We start from the raw sequence: 27,153 nt of genomic DNA, 5'->3' as shown, positions 1-27,153 counted from the left end.
ATTGTGTCACAGCTCGTTTAAGACAGCTAGAAGTGATGCGGATTATAACAACGATGATAAATACTTCTCTTGTTTCGTTGGTGCGACGAGGGAAAGCTTCAGGCTACCCAGTAACGGTATCAACTAGAACTAGGATACAGCAACATCCCTCTTTTTGAAGCAATTCTGTAAAATCAATTTGCCAACATTTTCCTGGAGAATTTCCTTGTTTCGTAATTCCCAAAGTGACTTTATTATTGGTTTGGGGATTATTGCGTATACAAATTTCACACCCAATTGTAATTATTCAAATAACTTTTGTCATATCTCTATTCAAAATACACGTTTGTAAATGTTTAACAAGGTTTTCTGTTCCCTAATGTACTTTGTTATTTTCAGCCCGGGCAACTTCTCTCATTATTGTGGGTAGGACTATTATTTGACCTGGTGGTGTTACAGCCCATCCTGTTTCATTTTTATTAGCCTGCAATTTAATAATTAATTCTTCACCTTTTTCATTATAATTTGGAGCATCTTTCGGTAAACTTACACTTTCCTCTGGAACTAGTCCTAGGATGCCTTTTTCTGCAGCCTCTTTAGCAGCTCTATCAGCCAATCGGTTACCTGTTTCAAGGACAGTCCTACCTGGCTGATGTGCTTTACAGTGCGTTATCGTGACTGCTGTTGGCTTTTGAATGGCTTCTAACAATTTCAGTATTTGTTCTGCATGCTGAGTGGTGGTTCCTTGTGCAGATAACAGTCCTCTTTCTTTCCATATTGCTCCATGTGCATGTACTACCCCAAAAGCATACTTTGAGTCTGTCCAAATGTCGATTCGCTTTCCTTGACTTAGTTCCAGTGCTCGAGTAAGAGCTATCAATTCAGCCTTTTGGGCAGATACATTTGAAGGCAAAGCTCGTGATTCAATTACCTTCTCAGCAGTGGTTACCGCATATCCTGATAAACGTTCTCCTTCACGGATGAAACTGCTTCCGTCGGTATATAGTTTCCAATCTGCTTCTTCCAGTGGCACACCTCGGAGACCCGGTTGGCTGGAGTAGACTTCTTCAATTGTCTGCAGGCAGTCATGTTCCAGTTCTCCTTCAACTTGATCAGTTGTTAAAAACACAGCAGGGTAAACAATCTTCTGTCTCAGCTGCAATTAACAGGTCATCCACATATTGCAACAAGATTCCTTGATTATTTTCTTTCTTCCAAATCTCTAATTCTCGTGCCAATTGACTTCCAAAAATGGCAGGGCTGTTCTTAAAGCCTTGAGGCAAGACTGTCCATGTATATTGTGTTTTTCTCCCAGTCTCAGGATTTTCCCATTCAAAAGCAAAAAGCTCTTGACTATTGGGATCCAAGGCAATACAGAAAAAGGCACCTTTCAAGCCTAACACTGTGAACCGTTCTTGTTTCTCCGTTAGGGTTGTTAACAAAGTATAAGGATTTGCTACTACCGGGTGAATATCTTGTACTATTTGATTTATCGCTCTGAGGTCTTGAACTAACCTGTAATCTTTTCCATTAGCCTTTTTAACAGGCAAGGTTGGGGTGTTATATTTGGATTCACATTCTATTAACAATTTGTACTTTAGAAACTTTTGTGTTATCGGTACTAACTCTTTCCGGCTTTCCAGTTTTAGGGGGTATTGTTTAATTCTTACCGGACTCGATCCTGGCTTTAAATCAATTCTCACAGGCTCTGCTCTTTTGGATTTACCAGGAACTTCCCCAGCCCAGACGATTGGAATGACAGCATTATTTACTTCGACCGGTATGATCCTCTGCTTTCGGTAGCCGTCCTGTAACAACAAAGCCACTGCTTCGATATGTTTAGTTTCTGGAATTAAAATTTTAATCTCACCATTTTTAAATTTAATTTCTGCTTCCAGTTTCTCAAGTAGGTCTCTCCCTAACAGGGGTTTAGGAGAATTTGGCAAATACAGAAACCGATGAGTGACCCATTGCTTTCCTAATTTCATTGTCAAAGGCTTAGAGAAGGGTCTAGCCTCTCGTTCACCTGTCGCACCAACAACACTAATTCCTTCAGAACTTAACTCCCCCTCTAAGGTGTTTAAAACCGAAAAGGTGGCTCCAGTGTCAACTAAAAATTCAATTTTATGTTCTCCCAGGTTAGCTGTAACCAGAGGTTCTGCTGGGAGACTCCCCTCCGGTCCCTGTCAGATACTTTCACTCAACTTCCCTAAGAAAGGGGGAACTTGCTGAGATTGTGCGGTCGAAATTGGGGTCACTTGTGACCTTGTAGGTCTCAGGGGCCATTCCCCTTTCCAGTGACCTTCTTGTTTACAGTATGCACGCTGATTCGGTCCCAGGGGCTGGTTTAATCCCACTGGTGACCCCAGTCCAGTTCCTCTCCTTTGTCCCACGCCAGCTCCTACTTCCAGAGCAGCTACTAACCTTGCATTCATTTTACTCTGTAATTCATCTCTATTTCTGTATGCCACCCAAGCAACTTCTAATAATTTTCCCCAATCTCGAGAATCTGCTCCTTGTAATTCTTGTAATTTCCTTCTGATATCATCAGAGGATTGACCTATAAATAAAGGAGCCAATTGAGCTCTTCCTTCTTCAGACTCAGGATCCATATTAGTATATTTCCTAGCATCTTTCCAATCAGGATCCTGAGTCTGAATCATTGTTTCAAAAGCGTGGGCTGTTTGATCAGCGTTTTCTTGATAGCTCCCAGGTGCTACTTTCCAATTATTTAAATCCACAATAGAAAAGGGTACTTTAATAGTTGCCACACCCTCAATCTCCCTTGCCGCGACGTGAGGCCATTTCCTCTCGTCCTATCTCCAGCCCCCTGGAGAGACCAGCACCCACCTCACTGCAACCCCCCTTCAGGTACTCGTAGAGAGCTATAAGGTCTCCCCTCAGCCTCCTCTTCTCTAGACTAAACAGCCCCAGCTCCCTCAGCCGCTCCTCATAAGACTTATGCTCCAGGCCCCTCACCAACTTGGTTGCCCTTCTCTGAACACGCCCCAGCAACTCCTCTCCTCCTATCGCTTCCTGCCTGAGAAAAGCGACCGACACCCACAACCTCCTTTCTGGTAGTGGTAGAGAGCGATAAGGTCTCCCTCCCCCCCTCAGCCTCCTGTTCTCCAGGCTAAACAACCCCAGCTCCCTCAGCCGCTCCTCAAAAGGCCTGTTCTCTACACCCTTCCCCGGCTTCGCTGCTCTTCTTTGGACGCGCTCCAGCACCTCAATGACTTTCCTGTAGCGAGGGGCCCAAAACTGAACATGCTAGTCGAGGTGAGGTCTCACCAGTGCCGAGGCCAGGGCGGGATGATCGCTTCCCTAATCCTGCTGGCCACGCTATTTCTGATACAAGCCAGGATGCTCCTGGCCTTCTTGGCCACCTGGGCACGCTGCCGGCCGTCAGCTGACACCCCCAGGTCCTTTTCCGCCAGGCAGCTTTCCAGCCACTCTTCCCCAAGCCTATAGCATTGTGTGGGGCTGTTAAAACCCAAGCGCAGGACCCGGCACTTGGCCTTGTTGAATCCCATACAGTTGGCCTCAGCCCATCGATCCAGCCTGTCCAGATCCCTCTGTCGAGCCTTTCTACCCTCAAGCAGATCAACACTCCCGCCCAGCTCAGTGTCATCTGCAAACTGACTGAGCGTGCGCTCGATCCCCTCATGCGGATCATTGGTAAAGATATTGAACAGAACTCACCCCAATACTGAGCCCTGGAGAACACCACTTGTGACCGGCCGCCAGCTAGATGTAACTCCCTTCACCGCAACTCTCTCTCATATCTCTGAGAGCATTGTCCACTTGCTTCTTGAATACCAACAGGCTTGGGGCCGTGACCCTTTCCGGGGAGGGGCTTGTTCCACTGCTTGACCACCCTCTCGCTGAAGAACTTTTTCCTGCTATCCAGTCGGAACTTCCCTTGACGCAGCTTTAAGCCATTCCTTCGTGTCCTATCACCGGACCCCAGGGAGAAGAGATCGGCACCTCCCTCTCCGCTCCCCGTCCTGAGGAAGTTGTAGGCAGCCATGAGGCCAGCCCTCGGTCTCCTCTCCTCTAGGCTGAACAAACCCAGCGTCCCCAGCTGCACCTCATCAGGACATGCCCGCTAGTCCTTTCACTGTCTTCGCTGCCCTCCTTTGGACACGTTCTAATATCTTTACGTCCTGCTTACATTGTGGAGCCCAAAGCTGCACACGGTACGTGAGGTGAGGCCGCACCCCTCCTGAGCGTGGTGGGTCAATCCCTTCTTTCCCCCGGCTACCTCTACTGTGCCTAACGCGCCCCAGGAGATGGCTGGCCTGTTGGGCCGCCAGGGCACGTTGTTGACTCCTACCGCGCTTACCACCAACCAAGACGCCCCAGATCCCTTTCCAGAGCCCATACCTTCCCGTCGGCCGCCTAAGTTCCCAAAGGAGACCCCTGGTCAGCCAAGCCACCCTTCTGCCCCTCTTGCTTGACTTGCGACGCATTGCAATTGCCCGCTCCTGTGCCCTTAAGAAACGGCTCTTAAAAAGTGACCGGCATTTACGGGCAACGATACCCTCGAGAGCAGATTCCCAGGGGACCTTGCTAACTAGCTCCTTGAGCAGCCTAAAGTCTGCTCTCCCAGAATCCAGGGGACTAGCTCTGCGGACAGGGTTTCCCATATCGCCAACGATTTTAAACTCGACCATTTTCTGATCACTATGGCCAAGACAGCCACCAATCATCACTTCACCCACAAGACCCTCTCTATGTACGAACAACAGGCCTAGGAGGGCACCCTTCCTAGTCGGCTCCCGTAGTACCCGTATCAAAGAGTTGTCTTCAACGTGGGCTTCAGGAATTTCCCGGGCCTGTTCATGTCTGCTCTGTGACAGCCCCAGTTCGCAGCTGGGCAGCTGGAGCCGCCCATAAGGACGACACAGGGCGACTGATCCAGAGATTTCCCGTGATTCCTCATGGATTCATACGTTGGCGTCCTCATCCTGGCTGGGTGATCCACAGCAGACTCCTGCAAGGACGTCCGCTTTCTTAGCTTTTCCCCTAATCTTTACGCAGAGGCTCTCAACCATGTCGTCCCCAGCTGCAAGCGCTGTACAGTCCGACCCCTCCTTTACATACAGCGCTGCCCCTCCGCCTCGCCTGCCCTGCCTCTCTCTCCTGAAGAGCCTGGAAGGGTCCGTCACTGCACTCCAGTCACAGGACTCTTCCCAGCAAGTGTCCCCTAGGCCAGCGATGTCGTTGCTCTGGGACCGAGCCGAGGCCTCTAGCTCCTCCTGTCTCTTCCTCGCACCGCGCGCTTGAGCCCACAAACGTTTCAAACGCGCTCCTGTGTCCTCGGCACATCGTGGAGCAGAGCGAAAGCTCTGCGCACCGTTCCTCCAACATTGTCGCGCCATCCCTAGCTTATCACTAGCAGGACTGATTTTACCCCTTCCCCCCTCCAAACCTAGTTTAAAGCTCTTTCAGTCAGCCCCGCTCGCTCGTGAGCAAAAATACTTTTCCCCCCTTGAGAATGGGGGAATCTTGTCAGGCCCCAGCAGGCCTGGTGTCGCGTAGACCATCCCATGGTTGAAAAACTCCAAATTCTGGCAGTGACGCTAGCCTCGGAGCCAGGTGCCGATACGCTGCGTCCGCCTGTGTGTTTCGATGTCATTCCCTCCAGCTGGGAGGACAGAGGAGAATACTACCTGTGCTCCTGACCCCTCTACCAATCTGCCCGAGGCCCTCAAGTCTCTTTTGCTCGCCCTTGGAATTCTCATCACGACTTCCTTGGTACCCACACGAAAAAGCAAAAGCGGCTAACAGTGAGGGCCGTACAAGGCTCACGAGTTTCCCGGGAACGCCTTCAACCCGAGCCGCAGGGAGGCAGGCGGCTTCCCAAAAAGGCAGGTCTGGTCGGCAGACCGGGGCAGGAGTGAATGAATTCTTTACGTTGCTTTGCCTGGGCGTGTAGCTCGTGCTCTACCTACTGAACTGTCCTCTCTCAACCCGCAAGCTTTCCCACTTTTACCCTTCAGATTCTCTCCACCGTGCCACTGCGGGCAAGGCACTGAGGAGCTGCGTGATGATGCCAAGCTGCCTGCTGGCATTAACCCGCAGCACCTGGGAAGCCAAAGCCCAGTGAATCACTGAGACCAGAGCCCACTGCACCAGCTCTTCTGCAAGATGCTCCCCGACGCTGTGGCAGCTGAGCTGTCAGCACCCTATGCCCGCATTCCCCGACCCAGAGACGCACGGACACTCACGGACACGGCCTTTGTCCAAACAAGAGATTTATTGACACCTTTGCGCACGGTGGATCTCCCGGAGGGAATGGACTCTCTCAGAGAGGGAGGGCGGTCGCTGTCCGCGTGGTAACAGGCATCTCTGTCGCAAGGCTCCTTGCAATGGCCCCGTCGGCTGCATCGGGTCCCACTCCGCAGCGTGTGCTTTTGCTGTGTAGGAAAGCTGGGGCAGCGATTGCCACTGCCAAATGAGGAGCGTGTTCTCTGTGTCCAGCGTGCTCAGTTCCGCAGCACCAGCTCCTCAGGAAGCGTCTAGCATGGGTGCTTTCTCTGTCCAGACTGCAGTCTGAGGCACACAGAGGCACATCAGCGCTGCCTTGTGCTTGGTCCCCGCACAGCTGGAGCTGCCAGGAAGAATTTCTGGGCCCATGTGAAATCGCCACCATGGCCGCGACTGTGAGGGGAAAGGACGATGAACGTCGGCTTTGTAGCCGCTGTAGTCACCACTATCTGCCGCGCTGGGGAGACTGCCTAGAGGAGAACGCTGACAGTCTTGACAGAGGGCTGCTTTACAGGGTTTTCCCTTTACTTTCTGTGTCCCGCATTCTTCCCTCTTTTTCCCTGCGGTATGAGGTGGTAGTCTGGTATGAGGTGGTAGTCTGCCATCAGCTGTGAGTCCCGCAAACACAGCTCTGTGCGTGAAGATCTCTTTCAGTGTCCGTAGAACAGCAGTCTTGTGAGCCGTTCTTGCAGATGCCTATACTCAAGCATTGCCTCGTCGTGGGCGGCCGGATCCTGTACCAGGTGCTGGAAGAGGTTGAGTGGTTCGGCCGTTTGGAAGGCTGGGGGCAAGACTATCTCCTCAGGCACCCTCTCGTTGCCGAAGAAGAAGTGGTCGAGGCGTTTCTCCTCCAGGCAGCGGTGCAGGTATTGCATGATATCCTCCATCCGCTGCACGAAATGCCTCCTGCGCCAGCCTGACAGGGGTATGGTGGTCAGGAGGTGCATCACAACTGTCTTCAGGGTATAGGTGGAAAAGCCTATGCCCACCAGGATGCGGGCGCAGGCCTGCAGGCATCTGAGGTGGAAGCTGTCATGCGGGACCTGCCTGGCCATATGCCTGAAGAACTTCGCCTCTGCCACAGCGTAGCTCTCTGGCCACGTCGTGCTTGGGGTGAAGATGGCCTCTGTATTCTGGCTGCTCACGAAGATGTCCGAATTGCCTTGCTGCACCCCAAACATCATCTCAATAATGTGGGTTTTGTTGTTGCGTTCTGTCACCTGGAATTTGCAGGAGCGACTGGAGGGCAGCATGGTCAGACGCCATGTGGATGACTGAGGCAAAGCCACCCAGGCTGCTTTCACCAGTTGATAGAACCAGCGGGCAGTTTTCTGCACATCTAGGTAGGAGCCAGTGCAGAGGGTGTGTAGGAGGCTGGGACCCTGATCCCTCCTAAGCTCCTCCTCGGGGTGGTGCAGGAAGCACAGCATCTCTCCTGCCAGCTGCTCCCTCGTGCAGGTGCACTCCAGCTCCACGCGGACGCAGAAGTTCCTCGCTGGCGTCTCCCCCCTGTTGCCCAACTCCAGGTGGAAGGCGTGCCCATGGGGGGGCTTCAGGGGCACGAGCAGGCGGTAGATGATGTCTTCCTCGCGGGGACTCCAACCTTCGAAGGCGCTGCCCACCCCGATGGCGGGTTGCAGCACTGGGTAGAAACTATTTGACAAGATTTCTCTGAAGACAAGGATGAAGTTGTCAACGATGTCCTTCACCACCTGATAGTCCATGGCTAGGTTTTGAACTGGCCACTGTATGTGCTCCTCAAAATACCTTCCCAGATCATTATCACTGTCACTGTCGTCTTCTTCTGCCTCCTCTTCCACCTGCTCCCTGTCACTGCTAGAGCTCTCCTCGTCACTGCTGCTGTCCACCTCATGGCTCCTTTTCCTGAGCCACCAGCAGAGCCCGAAGAGCAGGAGCAGGACTCCAGCAACGGCCCAGAACTGCCACTGCTGCAAGGCAGCAAAGAGCAGGGCTCCCCAGGCAAAGCCGCTCTGCTCCTGGGTCCTCTGCTCCAGCTCCTGCGTCCCCTGCTCCAGCTCCTGCAGCATCCGAGTCATCTTCCGGCTGAGATACCACCCACGCAGCCGCATGCGCTCGCGTGTGGCCTCATCCAGCTCATCGTGGACCACATGAGCATTCCAGAGGATGCTTTGCACAACCAGAAGAATTGTGAAGAATTGTATCACAGCCATGGCCTGCAGGAGGAGGGAGAGAAGGGGTTCAGTGGGGCTGGGAGGGAGGGAGCTGGCGTCGGGGGCAGCAGGGCCGGGAGCCGCAGGGAGCTGGGGGCAGGTAGGAGAGGGGGCGAGGCAGCTGGGAGGCAGCAAGGCCTGCGCCCAGCCCCGGTGGCGGCGGCACCGTGCCCTGCCCGAGGTGCTCCCGCCAGCGGCTGGGCCCTCGGTGCAGGCCGAGAACCCACCCCCCCGGGGGCCCGCGTTTCTGCCCCGGCCCTCGTCCAGCCCAGCCTCCCCCCGCCTGCGCACTCACCGCTCGCCCAGGCTGTACTGGGGCAGCGCTGCCGGCTGGTGCCTTTTATACCCCCCCCCCATTGTGACTCGGCCCCTCTGATGTCATAGGGGCCAGAGCGCATCACAGGCACGCCCGCCGGCGTTTGCACATACTCTCATCCTAGGATACATATTTGAGGTTGCCCAGTGCGGAGTCAGGGGTTGGACTCGATGACCCTCGGGGGTCCCTTCCAACTCAGGACGTTCCGTGATTGATTGTGAGATTGCCGTCGGCAGGCAGACGGCAAGCGATCCGAAATGAAGCAGCACGCAAGCTCCCGTGAAGAAAACGAACTCGAGCCCAGCCTTCACCAGTCCTCCAGGGCAGCCGGGAGTCGCTGAGCCGGGGTGAGGCCGAAGGCCGGGGCTGGCCGGCGGGCGTGCCTGTGATGCGCTCCGGCACCTGTGACATCAGAGGGGCCGAGTCACAATGGGGGGGGGTATAAAAGGCACCAGCCGGCAGCGCTGCCCCAGTACAGCCTGGGCGAGCGGTGAGTGCGCAGGCGGGGGGAGGCTGGGCTGGACGAGGGCCGGGGCAGAAACGCGGGCCCCCGGGGGGGTGGGTTCTCGGCCTCCACCGGGGCTGGGCGCAGGCCTTGCTGCCTCCCAGCTGCCTCGCCCCCTCTCCTACCTGCCCCCAGCTCCCTGCGGCTCCCGGCCCTGCTCCCCCCGACGCCAGCTCCCTCCCTCCCAGCCCCACTGAACCCCTTCTCTCCCTCCTCCTGCAGGCCATGGCTGCCAGACAATTCTTCGGCCTGGTTGTGCAAAGCATCATCCGGAATGCTCTGCAGGAGCTGGAGCAGAGCGGCTTTGCCTGGGGAGCCCTGCTCTTTGCTGCCTTGGAGCAGTGGCAGTTCCCGGCTGTTGCTCGAGTCCTGCTCCTGCTCTTCGGGCTCTGCTGGTGGCTCAGGAAAAGGAGCCGTCAGCCAGCCAGCAGTAGCAAGGAGGCGGCTAAGGAGGAGGAAGAAGTAAATTCCTGTGTTGCAGTGGATGTGGGCAGAATTTCGCTCAAGCGCCTCCTGGACCTGCCAGAATCGTTCATGATGGTGGATAAGATGGTGGATGAACTTCTCCATATGTGCCAAATGCTTTCCAGGAATAGTTTTATGCCGCGACTGAAGCCAGCTGTCGTTTTGAGAAGCGCCTTAGAAGGTTGGAGTCTCTGTAAGGATGATGCTGCCTACAACCTGCTCGTGCCCCTGAACCCGCCCCGTGGGCACTCCTTCCACCTGGAGTTGGGCAACAGGGGGGAGAGTCCAGCGAGGAACTCCAGGCTCCGCGTGGAGCTGGAGTGCACCTGCACGAGGGAGCAGCTGGTGGAGGACATGCTGTGCTTCCTGCACCACCCCGAGGAGAAGCTGAGGAAAAATCAGAGTCCCAGCCTCCTAGGCACCCTCTGCACCGGCCCCTACCTAGACATGGAGAAAACCACCCGCTGGTTCCAGTTCTTGGTAAAAGCATCCTGGAAGCTTTTGCCTCAGTCGAGACACCACCGCTTAACCGTGCTGCCCTCCAGGCGCTCCTGCAAGCTCCGGCTGACGAACGCTTCCAATAGTCCCCTGCTGATTGTGATGACATTTGTGGTGCAGCAAGATGGCTTGGACACCTTGCTGAGCATCGAGTAGGCAGAGACCAGCGTTACCAGCAGCAGGACGTGGCCGGAGAGTCCATTCCCTCCGGGAGATCCACCGTGCGCAAAGGTGTCAATAAATCTCTTGTTTGGACAAAGGCCGTGTCCGTGAGTGTCCGTGCGTCTCTGGGTCGGGGAATGCGGGCATAGGGTGCTGACAGCTCAGCTGCCACGGCGTCGGGGAGCATCTTGCAGAAGAGCTGGTGCAGTGGGCTCTGGTCTCAGTGATTCACTGGGCTTTGGCTTCCCAGGTGCTGCGGGTTAATGCCAGCAGGCAGCTTGGCATCATCACGCAGCTCCTCAGTGCCTTGCCCGCAGTGGCACGGTGGAGAGAATCTGAAGGGTAAAAGTGGGAAAGCTTGCGGGTTGAGAGAGGACAGTTCAGTAGGTAGAGCACGAGCTACACGCCCAGGCAAAGCAACGTAAAGAATTCATTCACTCCTGCCCCGGTCTGCCGACCAGACCTGCCTTTTTGGGAAGCCGCCTGCCTCCCTGCGGCTCGGGTTGAAGGCGTTCCCGGGAAACTCGTGAGCCTTGTACGGCCCTCACTGTTAGCCGCTTTTGCTTTTTCGTGTGGGTACCAAGGAAGTCGTGATGAGAATTCCAAGGGCGAGCAAAAGAGACTTGAGGGCCTCGGGCAGATTGGTAGAGGGGTCAGGAGCACAGGTAGTATTCTCCTCTGTCCTCCCAGCTGGAGGGAATGACATCGAAACACACAGGCGGACGCAGCGTATCGGCACCTGGCTCCGAGGCTAGCGTCACTGCCAGAATTTGGAGTTTTTCAACCATGGGATGGTCTACGCGACACCAGGCCTGCTGGGGCCTGACAAGATTCCCCCATTCTCAAGGGGGGAAAAGTATTTTTGCTCACGAGCGAGCGGGGCTGACTGAAAGAGCTTTAAACTAGGTTTGGAGGGGGGAAGGGGTAAAATCAGTCCTGCTAGTGATAAGCTAGGGATGGCGCGACAATGTTGGAGGAACGGTGCGCAGAGCTTTCGCTCTGCTCCACGATGTGCCGAGGACACAGGAGCGCGTTTGAAACGTTTGTGGGCTCAAGCGCGCGGTGCGAGGAAGAGACAGGAGGAGCTAGAGGCCTCGGCTCGGTCCCAGAGCAACGACATCGCTGGCCTAGGGGACACTTGCTGGGAAGAGTCCTGTGACTGGAGTGCAGTGACGGACCCTTCCAGGCTCTTCAGGAGAGAGAGGCAGGGCAGGCGAGGCGGAGGGGCAGCGCTGTATGTAAAGGAGGGGTCGGACTGTACAGCGCTTGCAGCTGGGGACGACATGGTTGAGAGCCTCTGCGTAAAGATTAGGGGAAAAGCTAAGAAAGCGGACGTCCTTGCAGGAGTCTGCTGTGGATCACCCAGCCAGGATGAGGACGCCAACGTATGAATCCATGAGGAATCACGGGAAATCTCTGGATCAGTCGCCCTGTGTCGTCCTTATGGGCGGCTCCAGCTGCCCAGCTGCGAACTGGGGCTGTCACAGAGCAGACATGAACAGGCCCGGGAAATTCCTGAAGCCCACGTTGAAGACAACTCTTTGATACGGGTACTACGGGAGCCGACTAGGAAGGGTGCCCTCCTAGGCCTGTTGTTCGTACATAGAGAGGGTCTTGTGGGTGAAGTGATGATTGGTGGCTGTCTTGGCCATAGTGATCAGAAAATGGTCGAGTTTAAAATCGTTGGCGATATGGGAAACCCTGTCCGCAGAGCTAGTCCCCTGGATTCTGGGAGAGCAGACTTTAGGCTGCTCAAGGAGCTAGTTAGCAAGGTCCCCTGGGAATCTGCTCTCGAGGGTATCGTTGCCCGTAAATGCCGGTCACTTTTTAAGAGCCGTTTCTTAAGGGCACAGGAGCGGGCAATTGCAATGCGTCGCAAGTCAAGCAAGAGGGGCAGAAGGGTGGCTTGGCTGACCAGGGGTCTCCTTTGGGAACTTAGGCGGCCGACGGGAAGGTATGGGCTCTGGAAAGGGATCTGGGGCGTCTTGGTTGGTGGTAAGCGCGGTAGGAGTCAACAACGTGCCCTGGCGGCCCAACAGGCCAGCCATCTCCTGGGGCGCGTTAGGCACAGTAGAGGTAGCCGGGGGAAAGAAGGGATTGACCCACCACGCTCAGGAGGGGTGCGGCCTCACCTCACGTACCGTGTGCAGCTTTGGGCTCCACAATGTAAGCAGGACGTAAAGATATTAGAACGTGTCCAAAGGAGGGCAGCGAAGACAGTGAAAGGACTAGCGGGCATGTCCTGATGAGGTGCAGCTGGGGACGCTGGGTTTGTTCAGCCTAGAGGAGAGGAGACCGAGGGCTGGCCTCATGGCTGCCTACAACTTCCTCAGGACGGGGAGCGGAGAGGGAGGTGCCGATCTCTTCTCCCTGGGGTCCGGTGATAGGACACGAAGGAATGGCTTAAAGCTGCGTCAAGGGAAGTTCCGACTGGATAGCAGGAAAAAGTTCTTCAGCGAGAGGGTGGTCAAGCAGTGGAACAAGCCCCTCCCCGGAAAGGGTCACGGCCCCAAGCCTGTTGGTATTCAAGAAGCAAGTGGACAATGCTCTCAGAGATATGAGAGAGAGTTGCGGTGAAGGGAGTTACATCTAGCTGGCGGCCGGTCACAAGTGGTGTTCTCCAGGGCTCAGTATTGGGGTGAGTTCTGTTCAATATCTTTACCAATGATCCGCATGAGGGGATCGAGCGCACGCTCAGTCAGTTTGCAGATGACACTGAGCTGGGCGGGAGTGTTGATCTGCTTGAGGGTAGAAAGGCTCGACAGAGGGATCTGGACAGGCTGGATCGATGGGCTGAGGCCAACTGTATGGGATTCAACAAGGCCAAGTGCCGGGTCCTGCGCTTGGGTTTTAACAGCCCCACACAATGCTATAGGCTTGGGGAAGAGTGGCTGGAAAGCTGCCTGGCGGAAAAGGACCTGGGGGTGTCAGCTGACGGCCGGCAGCGTGCCCAGGTGGCCAAGAAGGCCAGGAGCATCCTGGCTTGTATCAGAAATAGCGTGGCCAGCAGGATTAGGGAAGCGATCATCCCGCCCTGGCCTCGGCACTGGTGAGACCTCACCTCGACTAGCATGTTCAGTTTTGGGCCCCTCGCTACAGGAAAGTCATTGAGGTGCTGGAGCGCGTCCAAAGAAGAGCAGCGAAGCCGGGGAAGGGTGTAGAGAACAGGCCTTTTGAGGAGCGGCTGAGGGAGCTGGGGTTGTTTAGCCTGGAGAACAGGAGGCTGAGGGGGGGAGGGAGACCTTATCGCTCTCTACCACTACCAGAAAGGAGGTTGTGGGTGTCGGTCGCTTTTCTCAGGCAGGAAGCGATAGGAGGAGAGGAGTTGCTGGGGCGTGTTCAGAGAAGGGCAACCAAGTTGGTGAGGGGCCTGGAGCATAAGTCTTATGAGGAGCGGCTGAGGGAGCTGGGGCTGTTTAGTCTAGAGAAGAGGAGGCTGAGGGGAGACCTTATAGCTCTCTACGAGTACCTGAAGGGGGGTTGCAGTGAGGTGGGTGCTGGTCTCTCCAGGGGGCTGGAGATAGGACGAGAGGAAATGGCCTCACGTCGCGGCAAGGGAGATTGAGGGTGTGGCAACTATTAAAGTACCCTTTTCTATTGTGGATTTAAATAATTGGAAAGTAGCACCTGGGAGCTATCAAGAAAACGCTGATCAAACAGCCCACGCTTTTGAAACAATGATTCAGACTCAGGATCCTGATTGGAAAGATGCTAGGAAATATACTAATATGGATCCTGAGTCTGAAGAAGGAAGAGCTCAATTGGCTCCTTTATTTATAGGTCAATCCTCTGATGATATCAGAAGGAAATTACAAGAATTACAAGGAGCAGATTCTCGAGATTGGGGAAAATTATTAGAAGTTGCTTGGGTGGCATACAGAAATAGAGATGAATTACAGAGTAAAATGAATGCAAGGTTAGTAGCTGCTCTGGAAGTAGGAGCTGGCGTGGGACAAAGGAGAGGAACTGGACTGGGGTCACCAGTGGGATTAAACCAGCCCCTGGGACCGAATCAGCGTGCATACTGTAAACAAGAAGGTCACTGGAAAGGGGAATGGCCCCTGAGACCTACAAGGTCACAAGTGACCCCAATTTCGACCGCACAATCTCAGCAAGTTCCCCCTTTCTTAGGGAAGTTGAGTGAAAGTATCTGACAGGGACCGGAGGGGAGTCTCCCAGCAGAACCTCTGGTTACAGCTAACCTGGGAGAACATAAAATTGAATTTTTAGTTGACACTGGAGCCACCTTTTCGGTTTTAAACACCTTAGAGGGGGAGTTAAGTTCTGAAGGAATTAGTGTTGTTGGTGCGACAGGTGAACGAGAGGCTAGACCCTTCTCTAAGCCTTTGACAATGAAATTAGGAAAGCAATGGGTCACTCATCGGTTTCTGTATTTGCCAAATTCTCCTAAACCCCTGTTAGGGAGAGACCTACTTGAGAAACTGGAAGCAGAAATTAAATTTAAAAATGGTGAGATTAAAATTTTAATTCCAGAAACTAAACATATCGAAGCAGTGGCTTTGTTGTTACAGGACGGCTACCGAAAGCAGAGGATCATACCGGTCGAAGTAAATAATGCTGTCATTCCAATCGTCTGGGCTGGGGAAGTTCCTGGTAAATCCAAAAGAGCAGAGCCTGTGAGAATTGATTTAAAGCCAGGATCGAGTCCGGTAAGAATTAAACAATACCCCCTAAAACTGGAAAGCCGGAAAGAGTTAGTACCGATAACACAAAAGTTTCTAAAGTACAAATTGTTAATAGAATGTGAATCCAAATATAACACCCCAACCTTGCCTGTTAAAAAGGCTAATGGAAAAGATTACAGGTTAGTTCAAGACCTCAGAGCGATAAATCAAATAGTACAAGATATTCACCCGGTAGTAGCAAATCCTTATACTTTGTTAACAACCCTAACGGAGAAACAAGAACGGTTCACAGTGTTAGGCTTGAAAGGTGCCTTTTTCTGTATTGCCTTGGATCCCAATAGTCAAGAGCTTTTTGCTTTTGAATGGGAAAATCCTGAGACTGGGAGAAAAACACAATATACATGGACAGTCTTGCCTCAAGGCTTTAAGAACAGCCCTGCCATTTTTGGAAGTCAATTGGCACGAGAATTAGAGATTTGGAAGAAAGAAAATAATCAAGGAATCTTGTTGCAATATGTGGATGACCTGTTAATTGCAGCTGAGACAGAAGATTGTTTACCCTGCTGTGTTTTTAACAACTGATCAAGTTGAAGGAGAACTGGAACATGACTGCCTGCAGACAATTGAAGAAGTCTACTCCAGCCAACCGGGTCTCCGAGGTGTGCCACTGGAAGAAGCAGATTGGAAACTATATACCGACGGAAGCAGTTTCATCCGTGAAGGAGAACGTTTATCAGGATATGCGGTAACCACTGCTGAGAAGGTAATTGAATCACGAGCTTTGCCTTCAAATGTATCTGCCCAAAAGGCTGAATTGATAGCTCTTACTCGAGCACTGGAACTAAGTCAAGGAAAGCGAATCGACATTTGGACAGACTCAAAGTATGCTTTTGGGGTAGTACATGCACATGGAGCAATATGGAAAGAAAGAGGACTGTTATCTGCACAAGGAACCACCACTCAGCATGCAGAACAAATACTGAAATTGTTAGAAGCCATTCAAAAGCCAACAGCAGTCACGATAACGCACTGTAAAGCACATCAGCCAGGTAGGACTGTCCTTGAAACAGGTAACCGATTGGCTGATAGAGCTGCTAAAGAGGCTGCAGAAAAAGGCATCCTAGGACTAGTTCCAGAGGAAAGTGTAAGTTTACCGAAAGATGCTCCAAATTATAATGAAAAAGGTGAAGAATTAATTATTAAATTGCAGGCTAATAAAAATGAAACAGGATGGGCTGTAACACCACCAGGTCAAATAATAGTCCTACCCACAATAATGAGAGAAGTTGCCCGGGCTGAAAATAACAAAGTACATTAGGGAACAGAAAACCTTGTTAAACATTTACAAACGTGTATTTTGAATAGAGATATGACAAAAGTTATTTGAATAATTACAATTGGGTGTGAAATTTGTATACGCAATAATCCCCAAACCAATAATAAAGTCACTTTGGGAATTACGAAACAAGGAAATTCTCCAGGAAAATGTTGGCAAATTGATTTTACAGAATTGCTTCAAAAAGAGGGATGTTGCTGTATCCTAGTTCTAGTTGATACCGTTACTGGGTAGCCTGAAGCTTTCCCTCGTCGCACCAACGAAACAAGAGAAGTATTTATCATCGTTGTTATAATCCGCATCACTTCTAGCTGTCTTAAACGAGCTGTGACACAATCTATGTTCAAGTGAGACTACTAAAAGAGTTAGTAGCCTGAAACAGAAAGGGGGGAATTGATAGCATATTTCCATACGTTCTGTATGGTGTATCTAAATATTCTGATGGTTTTAATATTTTGTACCAGCCGTGGAAACTGGTTTGCTGCTAGGTGACTGTAAAAGTGAGATTTGGTAAATAATTATTAGAAATCTTATACTAACACTATGACTGAAACAATAGACAAAAGTATAGCCAAGCAATTAACTAGCAGAGGTGGTGTGTACAGAAGGGTTAAAAGATGGAATTTTGGTCCGTGGATGAACACTGAGTAAGAAGTAGATAACTAAAAAACGCAGTCAGCACAGGGAGCAGATAGTTTATTGTCTATTGTTTGAAATGCTGACCATGGGGATAAGAAAGTAGAGCAATGTTAGGGGAGGTAGTACATGCAATAACGGAGGAATACAAGGCACCACACATAATTTTGCTTACCTTGCAAAAGTCCTGCTGTTGGTTAGAGCATCGTGACTGATGGATTATGGTAATTTGCCGTGTGCCCATGAACCAACAGAAGGGATGGCTATGGCACGTGCAGCGCGCCTGGCCAGCGGGCGCATGTGCCGTAGGCTCCCTATGTTGCAATCGAGGCGTGTTTCGGCACTCATTGGCCGTGAGCGTCGACAGCCGTTCCTCCACAAATGTATAAAATACTGGGGTTTTCCAAAGAGCAGTGGGCCGGTGTATGGCAAGGTCACCGTTGCCTCCGTGGGGACGCCCACGTAAAGCTGGCACCTACCGACTGCTGGGCTGAGCTTGCGGCGCAAGACGACACAAGAATGTACAGAATGTACAGATGGTTCTTCTTCTTCTTCACAGTCCTTGGGTCGGTATGTTAATAGGTTTGGGGTTTTTTTGCATTGTAAGATACCCTTAGCGTAACACATGTGTGTAGTTAATAAAATGCTTGCTTCTTCCGCTATAGTCAGTGTGTGTGCGTGTGTGTGTGTTTACCTTCTCGGGAATCCTCGAAGCCACCCTAAAGCAGGTGGTTACTGCTAAGTTTTGCAGTTCTTTGCTCTTATGACTAGATGTTCCTGTCCGCTAGATGAGAACAATGTTGAAACTGGCCACGTGTGATTGAAACTGCCTTAAGCTTCAAGATCAAAGAACAAGGACAAGAATAAAGACTTCAAGGGCAGCCAACGAGAGCTTCAAATGGGTCGGTGGTCGCAAAAGCAGCCCTTCGACTCAAATGGATCCTTCATTGCGCATGATCGAATGTAGGCAGTACTATGATAATCAGTTACAGTCATTTTTATGTATATGTATACTCATCTGATTAATGTGCAATTAGTTATTCTACAGAACCTGTTTGTGCTAAAGCTGTGGTATGCACGCTAGGTGGAACTATCCCCCGTGCATCCAGCGCTGCAACAAAGAACGCCTGCTTTCTAAAACTCCAAAACGAGTCTTGGAGAGTTTCTTCGACCGGCTTTTCGGTATCAGTGTGTCTGGTAAGGCAGTTGTTAATGAATAATTTTTGTTCCTAAGCTAGGACAGACCCATGACGCAATTATGGGACCTGGGAAAGAGAAGCAATGCAGACTTCTTGCACCCGCATTATTTACCCAGTGCATTGCAGGGACACCCACGTAGCGTGATCCGGTGGTAATGGAGGGCAGGGAGCATTTCCTGCCCGTGACACGACGTGTTGGGACAGGGTTTTCTTATGCCGAGTCCTGCTCTTGCTCCTTCCCGCTCCCATCATACCCACAGTTCAGCCTTTTTCTTTTTCTGCGTATGGTGTTAGCTATCTTGCTGCATCCCTATGCGTTCTGTGTCCTTAGGCAGATTATAGCCTGAAGTTAATTCCAGCTTAATGGAAAATGTTGTCAGTTGCCATGGAAATGCCTTACCATGTGATTGTGGTTGTACTTCCTGTTGTGCTTAGGGCTAAAACTGGTAGATGACCCTCATTTTTACACTTTCTTACATCTCTCCTAGAAATATCTGTTACTCGTAACTGTGGTCAGAACATTCAGTCTTCTAACACGGGTCATTTTTTTTTTATGCTGTGATCTTATGCCAGATTATTAAACACTTATGCTAAAGCTTTCTTCAGCAGAGATCCTCAGACTTCCCGGTTTCGTATTTAAGATCTGCAAGCCCAATTCCTGCGGACAGCTGTCACGGAAATGGGTGGGTTTCCATGAGTGAAGAAGATGCCGAAGCTGGTCACTTGCCTTTGCTAGCTGGCTGATACTGAGATAAGAGCTCTAGTATGCAGGAGGTAAGGGCTGCTGTGCCAGGCAGCCCAGCATGGAAAACTGCCCAAGTGCTGGGTGACTCCTGGCCGCAGGGCTGGCAACTGTAAACAGCACCTGCTTTTGCTCAGTGATATATCTGCCATCACTAACAGCTCATTTGGAGACCTGTGCTGGCTCTTTCTTTTGTTCATCATATACATTAGGGCTTCAAGTAATGCGGTTTTGTACAAGCTTATCTATGCTGTTGTCATCGTCAATGAAAAGACTCCCCCACCATCAACAGTGTCCCCTCCAACAATCTTTGGACAATGCTTTCATTGCTGGTAGCTCCACCTGAAGGCCTCCAGAACAATGGAAACACCTGCACTATAAGGTCTTTCACCCGCACAACAAGGTCACCAAGGCCGTTTGATCCTCACGCTCACAGAGTAACATAGAGAATTTGGGTCGGAAGAGACCTCTGGAGGTCTTTAGTCTCACCCCCTGATTAAAGCAGGGCTAACACCAAAGTTAGGACATGTCCCTCAGGGTCTTGTCCAGCTGAACTTCTAATGTTGCCAAAGAAGGAGATTCCCCACCCTCTCTGGCTGCTTCTTCCAGGGCTTATCTGCTCTCATGGCATGCTTCCCTCGGTGCAATGTGTGACACATTCTTTCATTGTGCACCTCTCAGAAAAGACAGGCTTTGGGTAGTGGAAGACAGCAATTAGATCTCCCTCAGCCTTCCTGCTTGGGGAGATGTGGTGCTGGACATTCGTGGTGTGGTGCAGTGTATGGGTGTCATCCTGCTACCTGTTGACAGAGCTGCAGCACCAGCCTGTTGCCGAGCCAGGGCATCCACCTCTTGAAACGAACGGTCCCCAGAGCAGCTTCTCCACACAGACAGGACAGTATAGCCTGTGGCATCCTCTCTAGACATCGTGCTGTCCTCAACCACCCCTGCACCTAGGCACACCTCTTGGGATGCTTACTCGGGGCCAGTGGCGTGGCCCGCAGGCTCATGTGCAACTGCGACCTGGCTATTACTCAATGAACAGCGCCAGGCGCGGATGAATCTATGTCCTGTCTGAAGCACTTCTTTTATTGCGAGCTTTTCTTACAGTTGTGAGCTTGCAACATGAGCATCCCTCGTGCCTACAGACTCTTTTAAGGTCCTTTAAAGGTCCTCACAGTTGCACAGAAAACCGGACAACAACCTTCCTTCTTATGCAGCCTGCTCCTGACAGCCCTCCTCCCTTGGCATCTTGGGACTCCCAGGAACTAGCCCTGGACTGTACTAATTCCCTTCTTCAGAGGAATTGTGTCTCTGTAGCATGAGAGCCAAGGGACTCAGGGAAAGGTGACAACTGGCAGCAAGCTTCCAGTGCTGCCAGGCAGGTCCTACAGCATGCTCTTGGGCAAGAGACAGCTGCTGGCTGGGGCACTGCTGGGACCCCGGGGCTGTACAGTGGATGTTCAGTTGTGCCTGAACACAACTGGGATGGGGATCCTGCAGCATCTGGCTATCTGTGCCACTTATCCTCTGGGAGTCAGAAAACAAACTGCTCAAGAACAGTTTTTAATAATGCAGGTGTGGCCAGAGTTGTCAGTGGCTCGGGATTTTTACAGAATACAGAAAAGAGAAAGTTCGACCCAGGATACCCCTCTCCAAGAAGAGCCTTCATAAGGGTGAGCAACTCTGAGGAAGTGACAGGAAGTTGCCAAAGAGCCTGGAAAACCTGCAGCCGCTTGGAATGGAAACCAGTTAACATGATGAAAACGCTTTAGCCTAGGTCACTGGCAAACCTGACTTTGTGGTAACAATCCGTTGGGATGCAGAGGGCTAAGCAGATTGCATTGTCTTCCTGGCCCCAGTCAGTGCTGGTAATTCTTCTTTGTCCCCCACATCCTGAGCCTTGTCCTTGATCAAAAGAACTTTGCGAGATGAACCTGCTTTCATTGGTTCAAAAGCTCAGAGGTACACAAGAGGGAAAAAAAGGAGCAAGAAACAAGCAACGTGTTCAAGAGGAGAGATCAGCAAACTGTCTTTAACTCTAGCTCAGAGCTTGCTCTTTGAAGCTGGGGGGATGCAAAGCACTAAACTGGAATACCATGGGTGTATTCAAATGCAAAAATTCACGTGGAAGGTCTTACGCAAATAACATGTTTCTCTTCTTGCCTTCATATACCAAAGCCATAATGTACTTCACCTCTTTGAACCAGCAAAGATGCAACGTAAACACAGTCTTATGGCTATTTTTCAGTGAAACAAACTTTTTTGGGGGAAAGGTCAGGTCACAGAGGCAAAACCACCGGTGCAAAAGATGCAGCGATAGCATCTCATCTCAGCGTTAACTTCACTTTCCAAAGATCCATCACTAGGCAAAGAAGGTTCTGGTAGCTTTGCGCATCACGGAAGAACCGGCCATGTCCTGCACAGTCTAACTGAAAACGGGGAGAAGCCTGAGCTTCTCTAGCGCTTCGACATAGTTAGACAGCTCTTTCGATGCGACAATTATTGAAAAGCTTGCAAATCTTCGCCCATACACCATCATTGAATTTCCACTGGAGGTGTACCAAATACAGCTATGAGTGCACATCTTCTGCCACACGGTGGCCATCAGCCACTACTTCTTATAGCGCCAGGGTCTACAGCCAAACAGCCCTTCCGCCCCCCTTGCTTGACTTGCGACACATTGCAATTGCCCGCTCCTGGGATCTAAAAAAGTGACCGGCATTTACGGGCAACGATACCCTCGAGAGCAGATTCCCAGGGGACCTTGCTAACTAGCTCCTTGAGCAGCCTAAAGTCTGCTCTCCCAGAATCCAGGGGACTAGCTCTGCGGACAGGGTTTCCCATATCGCCAACGATTTTAAACTCGACCATTTTCTGATCACTATGGCCAAGACAGCCACCAATCATCACTTCACCCACAAGACCCTCTCTATGTACGAACAACAGGCCTAGGAGGGCACCCTTCCTAGTCGGCTCCCGTAGTACCCGTATCAAAGAGTTGTCTTCAACGTGGGCTTCAGGAATTTCCCGGGCCTGTTCATGTCTGCTCTGTGACAGCCCCAGTTCGCAGCTGGGCAGCTGGAGCCGCCCATAAGGACGACACAGGGCGACTGATCCAGAGATTTCCCGTGATTCCTCATGGATTCATACGTTGGCGTCCTCATCCTGGCTGGGTGATCCACAGCAGACTCCTGCAAGGACGTCCGCTTTCTTAGCTTTTCCCCTAATCTTTACGCAGAGGCTCTCAACCATGTCGTCCCCAGCTGCAAGCGCTGTACAGTCCGACCCCTCCTTTACATACAGCGCTGCCCCTCCGCCTCGCCTGCCCTGCCTCTCTCTCCTGAAGAGCCTGGAAGGGTCCGTCACTGCACTCCAGTCACAGGACTCTTCCCAGCAAGTGTCCCCTAGGCCAGCGATGTCGTTGCTCTGGGACCGAGCCGAGGCCTCTAGCTCCTCCTGTCTCTTCCTCGCACCGCGCGCTTGAGCCCACAAACGTTTCAAACGCGCTCCTGTGTCCTCGGCACATCGTGGAGCAGAGCGAAAGCTCTGCGCACCGTTCCTCCAACATTGTCGCGCCATCCCTAGCTTATCACTAGCAGGACTGATTTTACCCCTTCCCCCCTCCAAACCTAGTTTAAAGCTCTTTCAGTCAGCCCCGCTCGCTCGTGAGCAAAAATACTTTTCCCCCCTTGAGAATGGGGGAATCTTGTCAGGCCCCAGCAGGCCTGGTGTCGCGTAGACCATCCCATGGTTGAAAAACTCCAAATTCTGGCAGTGACGCTAGCCTCGGAGCCAGGTGCCGATACGCTGCGTCCGCCTGTGTGTTTCGATGTCATTCCCTCCAGCTGGGAGGACAGAGGAGAATACTACCTGTGCTCCTGACCCCTCTACCAATCTGCCCGAGGCCCTCAAGTCTCTTTTGCTCGCCCTTGGAATTCTCATCACGACTTCCTTGGTACCCACACGAAAAAGCAAAAGCGGCTAACAGTGAGGGCCGTACAAGGCTCACGAGTTTCCCGGGAACGCCTTCAACCCGAGCCGCAGGGAGGCAGGCGGCTTCCCAAAAAGGCAGGTCTGGTCGGCAGACCGGGGCAGGAGTGAATGAATTCTTTACGTTGCTTTGCCTGGGCGTGTAGCTCGTGCTCTACCTACTGAACTGTCCTCTCTCAACCCGCAAGCTTTCCCACTTTTACCCTTCAGATTCTCTCCACCGTGCCACTGCGGGCAAGGCACTGAGGAGCTGCGTGATGATGCCAAGCTGCCTGCTGGCATTAACCCGCAGCACCTGGGAAGCCAAAGCCCAGTGAATCACTGAGACCAGAGCCCACTGCACCAGCTCTTCTGCAAGATGCTCCCCGACGCCGTGGCAGCTGAGCTGTCAGCACCCTATGCCCGCATTCCCCGACCCAGAGACGCACGGACACTCACGGACACGGCCTTTGTCCAAACAAGAGATTTATTGACACCTTTGCGCACGGTGGATCTCCCGGAGGGAATGGACTCTCCGGCCACGTCCTGCTGCTGGTAACGCTGGTCTCTGCCTACTCGACGCTCAGCAAGGTGTCCAAGCCATCTTGCTGCACCACAAATGTCATCACAATCAGCAGGGGACTATTGGAAGCGTTCGTCAGCCGGAGCTTGCAGGAGCGCCTGGAGGGCAGCACGGTTAAGCGGTGGTGTCTCGACTGAGGCAAAAGCTTCCAGGATGCTTTTACCAAGAACTGGAACCAGCGGGTGGTTTTCTCCATGTCTAGGTAGGGGCCGGTGCAGAGGGTGCCTAGGAGGCTGGGACTCTGATTTTTCCTCAGCTTCTCCTCGGGGTGGTGCAGGAAGCACAGCATGTCCTCCACCAGCTGCTCCCTCGTGCAGGTGCACTCCAGCTCCACGCGGACCCTGGAGTTCCTCGCTGGACTCTCCCCCCTGTTGCCCAACTCCAGGTGGAAGGAGTGCCCACGGGGCGGGTTCAGGGGCACGAGCAGGTTGTAGGCAGCATCATCCTTACAGAGACTCCAACCTTCTAAGGCGCTTCTCAAAACGACAGCTGGCTTCAGTCGCGGCATAAAACTATTCCTGGAAAGCGTTTGGCACATACGGAGAAGTTCATCCACCATCTTATCCACCATCATGAACGATTCTGGCAGGTCCAGGAGGCGCTTGAGCGAAATTCTGCCCACATCCACTGCAACACAGGAATTTACTTCTTCCTCCTCCTTAGCCGCCTCCTTGCTACTGCTGGCTGGCTGACGGCTCCTTTTCCTGAGCCACCAGCAGAGCCCGAAGAGCAGGAGCAGGACTCGAGCAACAGCCGGGAACTGCCACTGCTCCAAGGCAGCAAAGAGCAGGGCTCCCCAGGCAAAGCCGCTCTGCTCCAGCTCCTGCAGAGCATTCCGGATGATGCTTTGCACAACCAGGCCGAAGAATTGTCTGGCAGCCATGGCCTGCAGGAGGAGGGAGAGAAGGGGTTCAGTGGGGCTGGGAGGGAGGGAGCTGGCGTCGGGGGGAGCAGGGCCGGGAGCCGCAGGGAGCTGGGGGCAGGTAGGAGAGGGGGCGAGGCAGCTGGGAGGCAGCAAGGCCTGCGCCCAGCCCCGGTGGAGGCCGAGAACCCACCCCCCCGGGGGCCCGCGTTTCTGCCCCGGCCCTCGTCCAGCCCAGCCTCCCCCCGCCTGCGCACTCACCGCTCGCCCAGGCTGTACTGGGGCAGCGCTGCCGGCTGGTGCCTTTTATACCCCCCCCCATTGTGACTCGGCCCCTCTGATGTCACAGGTGCCGGAGCGCATCACAGGCACGCCCGCCGGCCAGCCCCGGCCTTCGGCCTCACCCCGGCTCAGCGACTCCCGGCTGCCCTGGAGGACTGGTGAAGGCTGGGCTCGAGTTCGTTTTCTTCACGGGAGCTTGCGTGCTGCTTCATTTCGGATCGCTTGCCGTCTGCCTGCCGACGGCAATCTCACAATCAATCACGGAACGTCCTGAGTTGGAAGGGACCCCCGAGGGTCATCGAGTCCAACCCCTGACTCCGCACTGGGCAACCTCAAATATGTATCCTAGGATGAGAGTATGTGCAAACGCCGGCGGGCGTGCCTGTGATGCGCTCTGGCCCCTATGACATCAGAGGGGCCGAGTCACAATGGGGGGGGGGTATAAAAGGCACCAGCCGGCAGCGCTGCCCCAGTACAGCCTGGGCGAGCGGTGAGTGCGCAGGCGGGGGGAGGCTGGGCTGGACGAGGGCCGGGGCAGAAACGCGGGCCCCCGGGGGGGTGGGTTCTCGGCCTGCACCGAGGGCCCAGCCGCTGGCGGGAGCACCTCGAGCAGGGCACGGTGCCGCCGCCACCGGGGCTGGGCGCAGGCCTTGCTGCCTCCCAGCTGCCTCGCCCCCTCTCCTACCTGCCCCCAGCTCCCTGCGGCTCCCGGCCCTGCTGCCCCCGACACCAGCTCCCTCCCTCCCAGCCCCACTGAACCCCTTCTCTCCCTCCTCCTGCAGGCCATGGCTGTGATACAATTCTTCACAATTCTTCTGGTTGTGCAAAGCATCCTCTGGAATGCTCATGTGGTCCACGATGAGCTGGATGAGGCCACACGCGAGCGCATGCGGCTGCGTGGGTGGTATCTCAGCCGGAAGATGACTCGGATGCTGCAGGAGCTGGAGCAGGGGACGCAGGAGCTGGAGCAGAGGACCCAGGAGCAGAGCGGCTTTGCCTGGGGAGCCCTGCTCTTTGCTGCCTTGCAGCAGTGGCAGTTCTGGGCCGTTGCTGGAGTCCTGCTCCTGCTCTTCGGGCTCTGCTGGTGGCTCAGGAAAAGGAGCCATGAGGTGGACAGCAGCAGTGACGAGGAGAGCTCTAGCAGTGACAGGGAGCAGGTGGAAGAGGAGGCAGAAGAAGACGACAGTGACAGTGATAATGATCTGGGAAGGTATTTTGAGGAGCACATACAGTGGCCAGTTCAAAACCTAGCCATGGACTATCAGGTGGTGAAGGACATCGTTGACAACTTCATCCTTGTCTTCAGAGAAATCTTGTCAAATAGTTTCTACCCAGTGCTGCAACCCGCCATCGGGGTGGGCAGCGCCTTCGAAGGTTGGAGTCCCCGCGAGGAAGACATCATCTACCGCCTGCTCGTGCCCCTGAAGCCCCCCCATGGGCACGCCTTCCACCTGGAGTTGGGCAACAGGGGGGAGACGCCAGCGAGGAACTTCTGCGTCCGCGTGGAGCTGGAGTGCACCTGCACGAGGGAGCAGCTGGCAGGAGAGATGCTGTGCTTCCTGCACCACCCCGAGGAGGAGCTTAGGAGGGATCAGGGTCCCAGCCTCCTACACACCCTCTGCACTGGCTCCTACCTAGATGTGCAGAAAACTGCCCGCTGGTTCTATCAACTGGTGAAAGCAGCCTGGGTGGCTTTGCCTCAGTCATCCACATGGCGTCTGACCATGCTGCCCTCCAGTCGCTCCTGCAAATTCCAGGTGACAGAACGCAACAACAAAACCCACATTATTGAGATGATGTTTGGGGTGCAGCAAGGCAATTCGGACATCTTCGTGAGCAGCCAGAATACAGAGGCCATCTTCACCCCAAGCACAACGTGGCCAGAGAGCTACGCTGTGGCAGAGGCGAAGTTCTTCAGGCATATGGCCAGGCAGGTCCCGCATGACAGCTTCCACCTCAGATGCCTGCAGGCCTGCGCCCGCATCCTGGTGGGCATAGGCTTTTCCACCTATACCCTGAAGACAGTTGTGATGCACCTCCTGACCACCATACCCCTGTCAGGCTGGCGCAGGAGGCATTTCGTGCAGCGGATGGAGGATATCATGCAATACCTGCACCGCTGCCTGGAGGAGAAACGCCTCGACCACTTCTTCTTCGGCAACGAGAGGGTGCCTGAGGAGATAGTCTTGCCCCCAGCCTTCCAAACGGCCGAACCACTCAACCTCTTCCAGCACCTGGTACAGGATCCGGCCGCCCACGACGAGGCAATGCTTGAGTATAGGCATCTGCAAGAACGGCTCACAAGACTGCTGTTCTACGGACACTGAAAGAGATCTTCACGCACAGAGCTGTGTTTGCGGGACTCACAGCTGATGGCAGACTACCACCTCATACCAGACTACCACCTCATACCGCAGGGAAAAAGAGGGAAGAATGCGGGACACAGAAAGTAAAGGGAAAACCCTGTAAAGCAGCCCTCTGTCAAGACTGTCAGCGTTCTCCTCT

At 53.3% G+C, this 27,153-nt stretch overlaps 4 protein-coding genes and 1 pseudogene across 4 annotated transcripts in view; 3 read left to right on the top strand and 2 right to left on the bottom strand.

The window, feature by feature from the left end:
• The window catches only part of LOC104318720 (potassium channel subfamily K member 16), a 110,193-nt gene that overhangs the window by 65,864 nt on the left and 17,176 nt on the right, over positions 1 to 27,153 (top strand). The window lies entirely within an intron of this gene.
• LOC138685379 (inositol 1,4,5-trisphosphate receptor-interacting protein-like 1) lies at positions 6,903 to 9,322 on the bottom strand. The gene has a single exon (XM_069783172.1). It carries the CDS (start codon positions 8,442 to 8,444, stop codon positions 6,903 to 6,905), a length of 1,542 nt encoding a protein of 513 aa, XP_069639273.1. The 5' UTR covers positions 8,445 to 9,322.
• LOC138685310 (inositol 1,4,5-trisphosphate receptor-interacting protein-like 1) lies at positions 9,368 to 10,568 on the top strand. The gene has a single exon (XM_069782965.1). The coding sequence runs from the start codon at positions 9,491 to 9,493 to the stop codon at positions 10,382 to 10,384; it is 894 nt and encodes a 297-aa protein (XP_069639066.1). The 5' UTR covers positions 9,368 to 9,490; the 3' UTR covers positions 10,385 to 10,568.
• Positions 23,310 to 24,510, bottom strand: LOC138685309 (inositol 1,4,5-trisphosphate receptor-interacting protein-like 1). Its single transcript, XM_069782964.1, has one exon. It carries the CDS (start codon positions 24,385 to 24,387, stop codon positions 23,494 to 23,496), a length of 894 nt encoding a protein of 297 aa, XP_069639065.1. The 5' UTR covers positions 24,388 to 24,510; the 3' UTR covers positions 23,310 to 23,493.
• On the top strand, positions 24,556 to 26,975 carry LOC138685381 (inositol 1,4,5-trisphosphate receptor-interacting protein-like 1; annotated as a pseudogene).

This window comes from Haliaeetus albicilla, chromosome 5 (genome assembly GCF_947461875.1).
Source record: "Haliaeetus albicilla chromosome 5, bHalAlb1.1, whole genome shotgun sequence".
Taxonomy (NCBI): Eukaryota; Metazoa; Chordata; class Aves; order Accipitriformes; family Accipitridae; genus Haliaeetus; species Haliaeetus albicilla.
Note: the sequence above shows the minus strand (reverse complement) of the source record. Positions and strands in the feature narration are given on the sequence as shown.